The sequence below is a fragment of the Grampus griseus genome (genome assembly GCF_964374135.1).
Source record: "Grampus griseus genome assembly, chromosome: 5".
Classification (NCBI taxonomy): domain Eukaryota; kingdom Metazoa; phylum Chordata; class Mammalia; order Artiodactyla; family Delphinidae; genus Grampus; species Grampus griseus.
In genome coordinates, this window is record NC_138998.1 from 34,242,438 (window position 1) to 34,256,303 (window position 13,866).

At 40.8% G+C, this 13,866-nt stretch overlaps 1 protein-coding gene across 1 annotated transcript in view; it reads right to left on the reverse strand.

Moving 5' to 3' along the window:
• Positions 1–13,866, reverse strand: part of ACP3 (acid phosphatase 3) — a gene marked incomplete at both ends in the record, with an annotated part of 50,393 nt that overhangs the window by 11,165 nt on the left and 25,362 nt on the right. The window contains 4 exons of the mRNA XM_082655184.1: positions 3,768–3,871; positions 5,826–5,908; positions 10,617–10,749; positions 12,074–12,166. Of these exons, the coding sequence (XP_082511310.1) occupies positions 3,768–3,871; positions 5,826–5,908; positions 10,617–10,749; positions 12,074–12,166 (413 nt within the window). The remainder of the gene's footprint in view (positions 1–3,767; positions 3,872–5,825; positions 5,909–10,616; positions 10,750–12,073; positions 12,167–13,866) is intronic.

Below are 13,866 nucleotides of genomic sequence, written 5' to 3' on the forward strand. Positions count from 1 at the left end.
CTGGTGAAGGAAGGTAGAGGAACAGGAGGAAAGACCTCTGTTAGTTCTGTGTTGTTGAACTTCCATTGAATTTCTTTCTACTTAGCCTGTACCATGTCAGCTGAAGGACTAGTGGAAGAATTTATGGGAAAGAGTAGATATTAGCCAATTTAGCTGTGGGAAGAGGGGGACTGGGGCAGGTGGGCCAGATTGGGAGGGTGGAAATGGGAGGGCTGGTTTGTTAGATGACCAGGGGCATGCGAGGCAGGGACCGGGATGCTTAGTCAGAGAAGGAGCTGAGGGGCAATGGTTGGGGGAGTTGGGGGTGATTTGGTGAACCTTCAAGTAAGAAGTGGGGCGCAGGTGGGTTGTTGGGTTTTCTTTCTCCTATTCTCTCTCTTTCATGCTTCACATTTGCTCTTTCCTTTTCTTTTTCCTCTCTCAATATTTCTTTCAGTCTTCCCTCTGAATGAATGTATCTTCCCTCTCCTTAACCAGGCCAGAAACATGGAACTGAATAATATATAACATATGTGCTTGAATATACAGCAAGACTTATAAAAATGATACCTCAGAAGGAGGGGGTGGGTGTGTATTCAAGTCCTTACATTTGCTCGTGTTGAGGAGGGCTCTCTCACCACTTTATTTAAAAAAAAAATACACTGTTTAGGGAAGGACCACTGGCCCAAACCAACCTTGTAAAGCTAGTACAAGCTGCCTATGGAAGTCATTTGCCAAAGAGACAGGAGAGAAATTCAAGTATAGTAACCTCACAACTGCAACTTTTGGATGTTGTTATAAACAAGCCTTTCAAATAAATCACTTTAAGAAACCATATAAACAGTAGTAACCACAAATATTCATTTATATGTTTCTAAAAACTTCCCTAATATTATATGAATGAGCACTTATATCTTGGAATAACTTTTTCAATGACAGTATCCTTTATATCATGATAATATGTCAAAGATGACTAACAGTCAATCAAAATTCATGATTCTCTTTACATAGAATAAAGTTACAGCTGAGAAGTGAGTATGCTTCCCAGACTCCCTTGCAGTCAGGAGGCACCAAGTGACTAATTTTAGCTAGTATCGTAGAATGTAAGTAGAAGTGACATATGCCCCTTCGGGGCTGAGGTGCTTGCTAAGCAGATTGTCTTCTCCACCCTCTCATTCTTTCCTACAAGCTCTCTGCAGGTGAGCACAGCACTCTTGAAGACTGTAGGTCCAAAAGATGGAATCCTGGGTCCCCAAATCACCATGTGTGAATCACACCATGGATGAGTCACTTCCTATTGGCCAGGAACATCTGCATTGGACTGTTAGATGAATGAGAATGAAATCTCCATTGAGTTAAGCTTCTGAGATTTGAGGTTCATCTGTACAGCAGCCAAAATTACCCTTATTAATTAATATATTTGGAAAACATTTTTAGGGGACTCAAAATTGGCTCCGGTGGTAAAGACACAAGTAAAGGTGCATACAAAGAGTTTGAATAAAAGTGTTTCATAAAATATGAAAGTGAGAAGAAGCACTATTTAACTTAGTGAATTATTTTATATAGTATATGATTTTAAGTTTATGTACGTAACCAAAAATGGAATAGTTTTAGAATATATTTAGCTATCTTTTGTGTGTGTGTGTGTGTGTGTGTGTGTGTGTTACGCGGGCCTCTCACTGTTGTGGCCTCTCCCGTTGCGGAGCACAGGCTCTGGACGCGCAGGCTCAACGGCCACGGCTCACAGGCCCAGCCGCTCCGCGGCATGTGGGATCTTCCTGAACCGGGGCACGAACCCGCGTCCCCTGCATCAGCAGGCGGACTCTCAACCACTGCGCCACCAGGGAAGCCCTATTTAGCTATCTTATCTACAAACTTAAAAGTTTGTATGTTTAAGGTGGATAAAAATCTAAAAATTCTCTTTTTCTCTCTTTATTTTCTCATAGGGATAAAGTGGAATCACCTTACACAGAGGATCCCCTAATTTGCTGGTATATACATATGCCTATATTTGTTAACTTGGGTTCTCCTTGTTCCTAATCTATAAGCAAGCAAGTTTAACTTTTGATACTCCTCTGGAGTGTTAAAAAAAATCTTAATATAACAACAAACTTGACTTCTGCCTGTGAGTGACAGTTGGTTACTTTTTTTTCTGTTGTTCAGTGTCTCTTAGTTGAAAAATACCCCACACTTAATTCATAATATGGATTTATTCAAGGTGGTGAGAGAATGATTCAGTGGGACAAAATGCTTCAGTGACCTAAATAAAAGCAGGCTCAGGACTACTGGGTACAGAAATCAGAGAGGAGGGAGGCTCGAGGAAAGTGGGTAGTTTCTTTTGTCTTATCCCGAAGAGACAGAGCCTACTCCTAGAGCTGATTCTGGAATTTTCACTGGATTTATTAACTCTGTGCCTGAAGCCAGTATTGACAGAGCACTTGTCCACAGTCTTCTCATTCCCATTTTCAGCTCTGTTTGGATTTTCTCCATGTTATGGGATTTGTCTCTCCATTCTGACTCTAGATATTTGAGAGCAAAACTTGCTAAGACCACATTTCAGTTCTATTTCATTGTGCTTGGCACCCAGTTAGAGGTTCAACAAAGGATGAACTTACCTTTCCCTAACTGTGCAGAACTCACTTTCTTTGTAAGCAGTGAAGATCTTGGTAGAGAATAGGTCTCTGTGTTGCTATTTTCCTACTCTACAAATTCAGGTGGCCAGAAACCTATAGCCAGGACTACAATTTGCAAAAAGAAATGCAGGGTGCCTTGTTTAAAAATTATTAAGAATTTCAGAATGGCGACACTGGGTCATTAAACCAAGCACGGGCTCTTCTGAGCACAGGGCCCTGTGTAATTGTAGTCAAGATCGTCCTGACTGCGGCTATGGTGAATGCCATAAGGGGAGAGCAAAATGCACCTCCCCAGCTAATCCTGAAACAAAAATTTGGGGTCCCTGCCCTAACTTAGCCCCTGCCTTGTTCTTATTCCATCAATAATATTCAAGAGGTCTCTTCCTCCCAACGAGAATGCCGGTGTCACAGCAGGTACAAATTTTTGGTATGACCTTGGCTATAGTGACCAACTCTTCCTGGTTTGCCCAGGGCTTTCCTGGTTTTAACAATGAAACTTACATGTTCTGGGAACCTCTCCAGTTCTGGGTAAACTAGGACACTTGGTCTCTCTAAACTTGGCCTTTCTAGTGGGCTTGAGCCAAGCCTTGGTCAGCTGGGGAGGGCCACACCAGATTGCAAAGTGGTGAACACTGAGCAGAGGTTGTACTTTAAGAATCCTACCTGACGGATATGTATTGCCAGAAGCTGCATGGATATGTTTGACATCTTTAATTGAAAGAACATTATTTATAACCATCAACAAACTTAATTTTTCTCTTGGCATCTTTTACCAGCCTGTGTTTTCCAAGAGAACAGTGTAATGTCCTCATCCTTCTTAGAATACCTTAATCTTTTTTAAAAAATGTAATTTCTGTCACTTAGGGTGGTTCTTTCAAATTTTTCGTCTACTGTGTCTGTACATTATTTCCCAATAAAGGTCGTCATGAAAACAAAGAAAACGGAGGTCATGACTAAGCAAAGATAGTGTTACTCACCACCATTCTTCCCTCTGAATATAAAACCAAACCAACCAGACAGACAGACAAAACAACTCTTAAGTCAGTAACAACAATAATGATAACAAAACCTAGGATCCAGTGATATTAATTTTAGACACTTAGACACTTCTTAGACACTCTCTTAGACACTTAGACACACCTCTTAGACACTTACCCCTTCTCAAAGTACAATTCCGTCAAGTGGCAGGACGCATGGGGAGGAAGGATTCCGTTGTAAACATCTAGCGCCATCTGTAGGGCACTCACAGTAGTGTCATGCTACAGAGATTTGAAACAAACATTTTTGATCTTTATCTCTGGTTCAAATTTACAGTCAACAGACGTGTATCAAGCATTTGTAGAGCACCATGATGGTTTCTGATTCAATTAAATTGTCCATACCTCCAATGACTTAAGAAGTAGAGAGGTAAAGGACAAATTTTGATTGTGCATCTACTGGGTGCTAGGCAGTGAGATTTACATACATATAATTATTTCCTTTCAAAAGATGAAGAAACTGAAACCCAAAGGAATTAAGTTACTTGGGTGGAATTCCCTGGCTTTCCAGTGGTTAGGACTGTGCACTTTCACTGCTGAGGGCCCGGGTTCAATCCCTGGTAGGGGAACTAAGATCCCACAAACCTCATGGCATGTCCAAAAAAAAAAAAAAAAAGAAAAGAAAAAAAAAAGAAATTTAGTAACTGGCTTTATGTCATATATCTCCAAAGTGAAAGAAAGTAAAATCCGAGCCAAGCCTTCTGATTTTGTCCTATGCCTTCCCCAGTAGAACATCTCTCTCTTTTAGCCTGTTTCATTGATTTTCATTAAATTTTAAAATAATTTGGCATATATTAATGCTAGATTATATATTTTTTTACAGATTAGCATCATCTGTGATTTTAAAGTTGGGGAAGAATATATGAAGTTACAAATGTTTAGACAGAATAAAATGTAAGGAAGTAGAGTGTGTAGCTTAAAAAGAATTGTTAAAGGTTTATCTCAGAATAGCTGGAAGGCATGAGACTGGTTTTCAGCCCCAGTTTTGCCACGTATTAGTTATCTAATCTTAAGAAATCCTCAATTTTCATATCTACAAAATGGGCATAACATTTGGTTGCCTAAACTCTATGGCAGCATATACATACTCAAAGGGGTTAGAACTGATTTACTAGAGAAAAAGAAAAAAAAAGGAGTGACAGATTTATGACTTGCCAAAAGTCACACAAGTTAGAACTGGAAACCAGATTAGAAACTAGAAATCCTGAAAGAATCAATTAACTTCAGGCCTGCCTTTATCAAAGAAGCACTGCATTCTGTTCCCTCCATGAGCTCGTTCTCTAGTCTATACCATTTAGAACCCCAGATGATAGACTGCCTGTATCTTTAATAATCTCTTCCATCTTCTTGCAGAATGAAACCATGGCTTTCTCCAGCCAGACCACATCTAAGAAATCCTCTGTCCTGCAGAAGTGGATGGGAGACCGACTTATCCCTCCCTGTCCTGTTTCCCTGCTCATCCCAGACTCAAGGGACACCCATTTCAGTGCATAGTACATCTCTAGACTTCTCCCCCAACAATGCCTCTTTCCCTGGCTCCTGCTCCGAGATGGATGCCTTCTCCAAAATCTCTCTCTCTTTCCTTTCTACACCCAACTGTAGCTCTGACTTCAAGTTGTAGATTTCCTTCCCTTTCCTTCTTATATCCCCTTTACTATCTGAAGTTTCCTCTTGGATGCAGCTGGCATTTCAAACCCAACTGCCTAATGGTATATTCATCTGACCCATGACCACCTCTATTAATGGTTCCACCCTCCTTCCAGTCATTGAGACTTGAAACATTTACCTTCATCTGTGGCTTAGCTTCCAGATCATTGCCCTCCGCCCACATTCCAATTCATCACCAAGTCTGTACACTCAGCTTTCCTTGTAATTCTCCTATCACTTTCCCTCTCCTGTTTCTGTTCTGGTTTTAGTTTGGAACAGAAGTGATGTTTCCCTTCTCTGAGGCACCAAAGCACTGGCTTGTATGACACTGCGATTCTGCTTTGCATGGTATGTATGTGCTTACTTTTCTTCTTGTCAGTATTGAACTGTAAATTCCTTGAGAGCCAGAATTATGTATTTAATTTTAAAGAATTTGAACAGGGAAATGATGATGAAGAAGATGAAGGCCCCTCCTGAAAGAACTCACACACTTGAATAAACAGATGCTGAATGGGAACAAAATACTTACTGCAGAATATATAATGAGTTTTCTGTGGTTCAATGGCTGAGTTGCACTCTTCATGTGATAGAGGATTTCTTTGACCAGGACACCTTAAAGAAGATAGATCAACAATTGAGCTGAACCAAATATGGGCTTATATTTTAGTTCATAAGCTTTTTGCTCATTCATACAGAGATTCTCTCTGCCAGGATTCTTAAGACTTAAGAAGAGAGGGCAAGAACTCATTTTGGTGGAGCATCTGCTGTGTGCTAATAGTGTGATTTGTATACATTATTTCACTGAATCCTGACTTCTATCCCCATTTATAAGTGAGGAAGCTGAGGCTCAGAGCCATTAAGTGACTCACTCAGCTGGGGAAGGAGAGCTGGATTGGCATGTTAGGACTTTAGTATACCAGATTTTGTTAAAACTCAAGTTAGGAGGTTGATGAACTTGGAATTTCAGACAGGTTTTTACAGATAGTTGTTAGCCATTGCTCTTGTCCAGGGCAGGTCTGAAATCACAGGGTGGCATGCACCTCTCTGTCTTCATCCCTCTGGCAGCCACACCTGTGAGAGGCCAGGGGAGAAAGCAGCTCTCTGGATGTCTGCAAGGGTGCAGACTGTCTTCTGTGGACCATTGCTCCAGGTTACTCTGGGTGTCACTATTAGGGGGGCAGCCAGCACTTTTAGTTTTCATCTGAGGTCTCCATCTGTCATCAATAGAGGAAAGCTTTTGCCCTTTGCATTTGTTGCTCCTGAGGTGGTAAAAGGCACACAGACACAGCACAGAGTCTCCATCCCATCAGCAGACACTGGGGCTGAGGATACCTCGTGGTGCAGGTGCTGTCCTGAGGACGTGCTGCCCCAGGGGCTTCCACACCATCCACCGAGGACTCCTTGTGTCTCTGTTGGTCATCTCTCTACAGTGCATGTGGTGTCCTCACTTAAGGATGACCAGTTTTCTTTTGTAATGCGCAGGGCATTGATGTTAACAAAAGATTATGATCCCAGACTCTGTGGTCCACTCAGCAAATCACGCACTGAGCAGCTACGATGGGTGAATCAGACATGGTCCCTGTCCTCAAAAAGCTCATAAAACAGTGAGAAGAGACTGTCTATTGGTCTGTGTACCAATAAGCACAATAAAAGAGGGAGGTGATCTGCTCTTTCCGTGGGTGCTAGGGCTTCCTTGACTAGGAATAGAGGGAACTATAGGCTGCACTTCCCACAGGTCTGCACCTTTCTGCTTCAGGGAAGGTTGCCTTCTGGGAGCCCTTCAGAGCTTAGGCTTGATCTTCGGGCCACGATGGAACTAAACTCTGTGGCCGAGTTTCTGGGAGTCATGACAGCCACCTTCAATCAGCAACTTGTCCCTTGTCAGCAGGTGCCTTTGCAGCAGCTTTCAGTGTTGATGACGGAATAGATCAGCTCTTGGTTCTGGGGTGCTTGTGCAACTTGTCCCAGGAGAAAATAGGGGTAACTATCATAATAATCCACAGGCTCTGGCATGCCAATAGTCATGGTGTTTTCTTTTTGTTTGTTTGTTTGGTTTTTTTTTTTTTTGCGGTATGTGGGCCACTGTTGTGGCCTCTCCCATTGCGGAGCACAGGCTCCAGACACGCAGGCTCAGCGGCCATGGCTCATGGGCCCAGCTCCTCCGTGGCATGTGGGATCTTCCTGGACCGGGGCACGAACCTGTGTCCCCTGCATCGGCAGGTGGACTCTCAACCACTGCTTCACCAGGGAAGCCCACTAGTCATGTTTTATAGGAGGGGAAGCTCAGAGAGGTTCAGCAACTTGTCCAAGATCATACAACTTGTAAGTAGAGGGGCTGAGTTTCACTGAACTCAGCATGTCCAGCTTCAAAACCTTGGTCTTAATTATTAGGCCTCACTGTAGCTAGCTTCTAAGTTCCCTGGTGCATCATTTATTAAATCTGCATACATTAGACAGAATATTATTGATTTGAAGACATAAACTTCACTTCTGTCACTATTGGGCTATATCAGGAGTTGGCAAACTTGTTCTATAAAGGGCCAGTAGTATATGCTTTAGGCTCCGTGGGCCAGGTGTTCTGTCACAACCATTCATTCTCAAGTGGAAGCACAAAAGCAGCCAAAGATACTACCTAAATGCATGAGTGTGGCTGAGCTTCAACAGCATTTTATTTACAAAAAATAGGCAGCAGCCTGGATTTGGCCTGCAGGCTGTTGCCTGCCGACATCTGATCTATAGCAAGAAGCAATTTGCATTAACACAAACAGGACCAGCCATATATTCCTAAATTAGCCTTAGGAATTAGCCTAGAGATTTTCTTGTGTGTTTGGGGGTGTGTTGTGGGGGAAGGCAATGGGAGCAGGATATTACTGAACAGTGTCACCCTTGAAACCAAGTGATGGAACAGAAGTTTTGGCAAAGGCAAGAAGATGCCAGTCAAAGTCCTGATGTTCCCTTGTGACTCTGTCTCCCAGACTGTACATGCTTTCTCTGCAGGGTTGGGTTCAGGTGCTTCATAACAAGCGTGTAGTTGACAAATCTCTCTTGCCTTGCCAGATCTGAACAATATGCTGAGCTTGTGTCTTGGCTGGAATCACTAAGGAAACAATTTCCTGGCTTATCAATAGCACTGGGCTTCCCCTAGAAAATAGGACAGGTGTATGCATATGAGTGCCAGTCCTTATAGAGTCCAAGACCCAGAGACCACCTTAGGGAAGGACTCTGATAGACAAATCTAGTTTAGTGAACTCATCAGATGGGGAAACTGAGACCCAGAGAGGGGAAGTGACTTCCTCAAAATGCAATCTCTAGTAGCCAAGGGAAAAAAGTAAAGGAAATATGAAGCAAGCTGCTGGGAAAACCCCCATCTTATATTCGGATACAGGCCCCTGCATTTATTAACAGATTCTAGTCAACCCCTACCTGGCTTTCCCTGCCCTTTTCTTCACCATCTCCTACATCTAGAGAAGTGCTTCTGAAACTTTATTGTACATGTGAGGTATCTAGGGATTTCATTAAAATGCAGATTCAGATTCAGCTAGTCTGGGGTGGGGCCTAGGATTCTGCATTTCTTTCTAGGGGCTTGGCGATGCTGACGTTGCTGGTCCATGGACTGCATCTTTAGTAGTGAGGGGATGAATTCCTGAGCCCATCATGACTAGGTTGGGGAAATGAAGAATCTTGTCTCTACCATCTGATGCATTTGGCCACCATACTGCTGGTTCCTGCTGGTTCAGGAATGAGATCTGGTGCCTATGTGGCCAATGAGGCCCAACTTTCACCTTCTGCATCCTTTGTTGTTTGGTACGTAGGATTGAGTTGGGTCTTGGGCTCTGTTCCTACACACAGTCTGTGTCCTGCCTGCTAATTTTTCCTAAGACACCAGATTCCATCTATGACTCATCTCTGGATGCTCTCCCATCCCCAGGGTCTGGGTCTTGTGGTTCATGTCCTCAGCACAGAGTGAGGACTTGTACATTCTCATCAAGTCTCTCTCTGCACTGTGCAACCAGGGCTCTGTAACAGCAGGTCTGCAACACTATTACATCATTCATGACCACTGCCCTAAATTATTTGTCCCAAGGTACTTTGTTCACCTCATATGAAATTACTCCCAACCATACTGACTTCATACCTCATTAGCTGTTCTAGTTACAGCTTACTTCACTCTTTATATGAGCTTTTGTAGCTATAATTGACTCCTCTCCTGGCTGGTGACTTGAATTCTTTCTCTAGCTCTGCAGCCCTGAGTGAACATCCTCCCAGTCTGCTCCAACCCCCAGGATGCTTTGTCTCTGTATTCTCCTGGGGGTCTGCTGAACTTGTCCAACCTCATGGTGAATAGTGTCTGGCAATTGTTGGAGTCCTGATGTGATTGTATTGTTTTCTTCAAAGTCTCTAGAGTATATGACTCAGAACATCTCCTGTGACTTAAATTTTCTTCATTGTTATGACAGCCTGGCATAATAGACGTCTTTCTCTCCATCTTTAGTTTTAATGTCTACATTAACAACACAGGTTCAGACCTGTCATATCCTCAGGGATCTTGGCCTGCCACTCAGCTGCCCTCAGAGCCTCAGCATTTATCCCCATCCTGCCTGATCTTGGCTTCTTTCTTCGACACATCTATACTGATTACAAGGGCTGGGCTCCTTCATTATGATTAGATGTCCTGTTCTACAGAGGGCCAAATCCAGCTGAGAAGAGGCATCACTGAGAAGCAAACATCTTTCAACACCAATGGAAAAATTTAAGCTGTGTCATAAGCTTGTCAATTGCAATAGGTATTAATCTACAGGGCATAATTAGCCTGCAAAGTAAACTGTATTGACTTTAACAGTGGCTACCGCCAAGGGTTTTAGGAAAACAGGCCACTTTTGCTATACCTCCCACTTGAAAAATTCACCCTATAGGCCACCAGACACAATTGATTTTTATGTGTCTCAGATATAAAATCCATGATTCTTTGATCTGGAAAGGATGAAAAGTATCATTTAGCTTTAGCCCAAAGCTTCTGTTTTCCAGACGGGAAAACTAAGGCTCAGAGTGGGTAATATTAATGATCATAAAAACACATAATGTTTGATAGTGTATTATGTATCAGGTGCTATTTGTGGTAAGCCTTTGGAATACATACATTCATTTTAATCCTTACTACTAAAGAAGTGGGTATTATTATTATCCCCAATTTGCAGAATGGAAACTGGTACAGGGGTGATTACCTGTCTAATTCAAGGTCACATAACTTATTAACGGTGGGACCAGGACTCAGACCCAGATCACTTAACCACAATGCTTCTCTCATTTTTAAAATACTTACCCCCCTGCAGTCTAGATTTCTCTTTCTGCCTGTGAATTCCATAGAGGGACAGGAGGGACAATTCTGATATTTCTTTCAACTTAGTCATGGTGTCCTCTGTGGCCCAGGAGGGTAAAGTGAAATTGTGAACACCCTGTAGCAAAGACAAAGGAAGAAAATGTATATTTTTTTTCTGACTGTCCTCTGTATTGACTTTTTAATCCCCCTTCCCCCACAAAAAGTACTGAGTCCAGCCTTTCTTGGGAGAGAGGGAGATTTCATGAAAGAGGAGACCAAAGTGAAGTAGCCTACAGAAGAATTAAGTGAGAGAGAAGTAAAAAAAAAAAAAAAAAAAGTAATGTGGCCACAACTTGGAATAGCTCAGATCAAAATGTAGTAAGGGAAAAAAAAACCCAAGACTTGAACCAGAAAGTGGGTTATTGTTTTTATTGAAGACTCTTTTATAAGACTAACAAATCTTCCTTGAAACAGATGCTGATGATAAAGTGAAAATATTGGGAATGTCGCCTGTGCTTGGGTCAATGAACTCTAACATAGAGGGGTGCAAACTGTGTCATTTGCTATCAAGATGGAACTATGAAAGTAATTCTCGTCCCCAGACACTCACAATGACCTCAAAATCAGAGGTGTATAGGAGTCTTGTGGCTGGTCAGAATTTTGCCCCAAGATTCAGTGAACTGGCTGGGAAAACAGGATTATAGAGTTTTCCTTTTGGCCAGCAGGTGGAGAATGGTGATTGAGAAAAACATCATGAAGCCCTGAAAAAATAGTAATTTATCTAACTAAAAAGCTTATTTCACATGCATTGTATAGCAAAAGAGAAATTCTTTCCTGATAAAGCAATTTTAATAGCCTGGCTTAAAGTTAGCTTGCTTATTTCTACATACAGAAATCAGCTAATTTTTTTTTCTTCTTCTTTCTGTACAACACTATTGCTATTTTCATTAAAGTCTATTTAATGAAGTGGAGCCCAGCGTTCCTGAGTGACTGAAAAATAAGTTAAGTGGTAAGGCACAGAAAAAGCAATTTTGCCTAAATTTTCTTTTTTTTTTAAGATTTTTTTTTGATGTGAACCAGTTTTAAAGTCTTTATTGAATTTCTTACAATATTACTTCTGTTTTATGTTTTGGTTTTTTGGCCATGAGTCATGTGGGATCTTACTTCTCCAACCAGGGATAAAACCCACACTTCCTGCATTGGAAGGCAAAGTCTTAACTACTGGACCACCAGGGAAGTCACTGCTTATAATTTTCTAAAGGGTGTATACGTAAATAAGAGAGAGAAGAAGTCAGAATTTTCAAGTTAATATAAAGAAGTCTTGACTTATGTTTCAATGTCAAAGGAAGTCTAAATAATACATCTGTATAAAAGCAAAAGAAAATGTATTCATCTGTTTCAAAATAGGCATAAATCATAAAATCAGATGGTAAGTTAATCTTTGATATTTTTTCTTTTACCTCACAAAATAAAGGGTCGTAGACTTTACTCCAAATTCCAAAAAGGTCCTGGTCATGGTATCCTGTAAATTTTGGCAAGATTTCTATAAAATCCTGAAACACACACAGAGGGAAAAAATTTTTACACCAGGGTTTCTCGACTTGGGCATTATTGATATTTGGGCTGGATAATTCTTTGCTGTGGGGCTGCCCTGTGCACTGTAGGATGCTCAGCAGCATCCCTGGCCTCTACCCACTAGATGCCACATCATCCCTAGTCCCTCAGTTGCAACAACCCAAAATGTCTCCAGACATTGACAAAGGGTCCCTGTGAGGCAAACTTGCCCCCATTGAGAACTGCTGTTCTTCACATGAAAGTGCACCAGTAATACTGGCTAAGTGCACCAAAGATTTTTACAAATGCTAATTGATCATTTCTTATTATTACATTAAAAATGTGGGCACCTGCTGGCTTACTGCCACATGTTCCTGGTTTGTCCTGGAATCAGACTGAAGTGCACTGCATCAAATTCATCTTGGAAGTAGGTGAAGTATAACTCACATGTAAATGAGTGGAAGGTGAGAAGGGAAAGCATGTCTCAGACCAAAGCACCCCAGGAAGACACAACAGAAACTGGGTCTGGTATCTGGCTATAAATGTGGGATTTGGATGGGATGCAAACATTTCTCTAGGTTCTGTATTATTTTTGGATTGTCATGGTAATGAGACCCATTGGTCAGCTGTCTGCATGATGAATTGGTAGCAATTTCTGGGAAGCCTTTGGAAGATACTGTTTGTCTGATGAATAAATTTTCTAGGAAAATGTAATTTGCTAATATTAACCCAAATGGATTTCCATAAAATAAACAGAAATAATTATTAAAGAGCCCACAACCTCCCCCAACAAAACAGAACAAAACAAAACAAAAGCTCCATGGCCAGGTAATTTTATTGGGAAATTCTACCAAGCTTTGTGCTATTTTAACTGACCTGGAGCATAATAAAAGAAAGAAAACTTCCAAAAAATTTGTATAAGCATTGATACTGACAAAGACTGACCAGAAAAGAAAACTATTGTCCAAAGTTACTTTGAATATCAGTGTAAAAAGTCTAGGTAAAATATTAACAGATAATTCAATATCATACTAAAACAAGGGGGGCTTGAATCTAGACATGTAAAGATAGTTCAATAATAGTAAATCTATAAATATAATTAATCTTATTAATTGATCCAAGAGAAAAATAACTTGATTTTACTAAAAATGTTGAAAAGATCTTTAAAAAAATTAAACACCAATATTGACAAAAACACTTAAGAAAATAGGAAAGATAGCTAATTCCTTAACTTGATAAAAGTATGTCTATTTGGTCCAAAAGCCAGAATGCTTAATAGGGAAATACTTCTAAAATCAGGAGTAAGACAAGGATACCCACTACCAATATTATTATGTAATAATGGACTGTAAGTACTGGCCAGTACAAATAGGCAAAATAAATCAGAGGTATAGATATTGGAAAAGTAGACGTAAGCCATGATTTTTTTGCAGATCTTATAAGCCTGGAACAAACTTAACAAAAAATATAAAGACCTATATGAAGAAAACCTTAAAACAATCTTGACGATAAGAACAAATAGGAAAATGTATCATGTTCTTGGAAAGGAAGACTCAACAAATTTGCAACAAAGTTGCAAATTCTCCCTAAGTTAATTTATATATTTAATATAACCCCAACAGAAACACTGAAAAGTTAAATGAAAACATACCCATGAAAACTCAGAAAAAGTAGAGAATGAGGGAGAGAATATGTAATA